Here is a 1294-nt window from a genome sequence, read left to right on the forward strand (position 1 = left end):
GTATGTATATGCATGTGCAGCATATATATTTTCAAACGTACACGTGAAAGTAGACAAGCGACAATCGAACCACAATACAGACACCAAGATACGATTTTCATTACTCAAATCCAGATGCATTTACATCAACGTGTGAGCAGATATTCTTCAGAATAGCTAATGTATTTGCTACTCGTAGACTTGACAATCTGTCATCGCAAAATAAAAAAAAACATGCATGATAAAATATGATTTTCGGCTCACCTAGCATGTAATTGCAAGCCAACAATCGACCAGCGGGTAAATATGAAAAAATATTCATTCACATTTTCCTCATTTAATTAATAATACGAAAGCGATGAAATGGAAACGCAAAGGCGAGAGCAGACCCAAAAAATAATAACTTTAAACACATTAAAAATGAACGCTCATTTTTATTCAACGACACATTCTTGAGTCTCTATTCTTGTAGTTCACGTTTTCTGCAAAAGATCAAACAGGTTGACAATCAATACTACAGTAAGATTTGATTTTGTTCAACAGTTTTTATCCTTGTTAATAAATTGAAACTGAAATTGACATTGGAATTTCAAAAAATATGGTCAACATTTCAAAATTTTTCGCACAAATTTTACAACTGTTTGCGTTGAAATTTGTAAATCTTTTCACAAACTTGAATATCATAAAGAATGAAAGAGAAATTCATGCACACCATGCTCATCATGCGCGAAGAACAATTTTATGCTAATCTGGCATTTGACGTTTAAAAAAATTTTTTTGAAAAGCCATGTTAGAGTCAGACTAGCGACAGTAATCTGACGTTCAGGTATGAATAGACCAGACGTTCGTTCGTCCGGCCAATAAGTAAGTGGACTGTATAATAAAGAGTGGATTTGGTGTATCTTCCACGGCGTGGGCAGCGATCGGGGTCCAAAAACTCTCGTCGATGGCGATCTCCTTCGCGGACGTCTTCCGGTTCCCTAGCTCCGCTAACTCTGTACGTTGCGACTGCACGCTCGAAGTGTACGAATACCCGAGCTACTACCGTTGTTCCTAACGGTAAGTCGAATGCCCTTCAATAAGGTACCCACGAGTCTCTCGCTCGATCGTCCTTCCTTGCACTTCGACTCGGTTCGTCCACACTTCCCAATTCGACTCTTCGGAATACGGCAATACTGCAACCAGTACTGCAAACCACGTATTCTAAAGCCGACTTCTCGCAACCAACGCGTCCTCTTGTACAACTATCGTACCACTGACGCATACACACACAGACGTATCTCTTCTCTCTCTCTCCGTATCAGTATATATCTGG

General features: G+C 39.3%; 1 protein-coding gene across 1 annotated transcript; it reads right to left on the reverse strand.

Moving 5' to 3' along the window:
• Positions 1-775: 775 nt before the first annotated feature.
• Positions 776-1243, reverse strand: Tsp_15391 (conserved hypothetical protein). Its single transcript, XM_003368348.1, is given in 2 exon segments — positions 776-1052; positions 1071-1243. 2 exon segments carry the CDS (start codon positions 1241-1243, stop codon positions 776-778), a joined length of 450 nt encoding a protein of 149 aa, XP_003368396.1.
• Between the last annotated feature and the right edge of the window lie 51 nt (positions 1244-1294).

This window comes from Trichinella spiralis, assembly GCF_000181795.1.
Source record: "Trichinella spiralis strain ISS 195 chromosome Unknown Scfld2627, whole genome shotgun sequence".
Taxonomy (NCBI): Eukaryota; Metazoa; Nematoda; class Enoplea; order Trichinellida; family Trichinellidae; genus Trichinella; species Trichinella spiralis.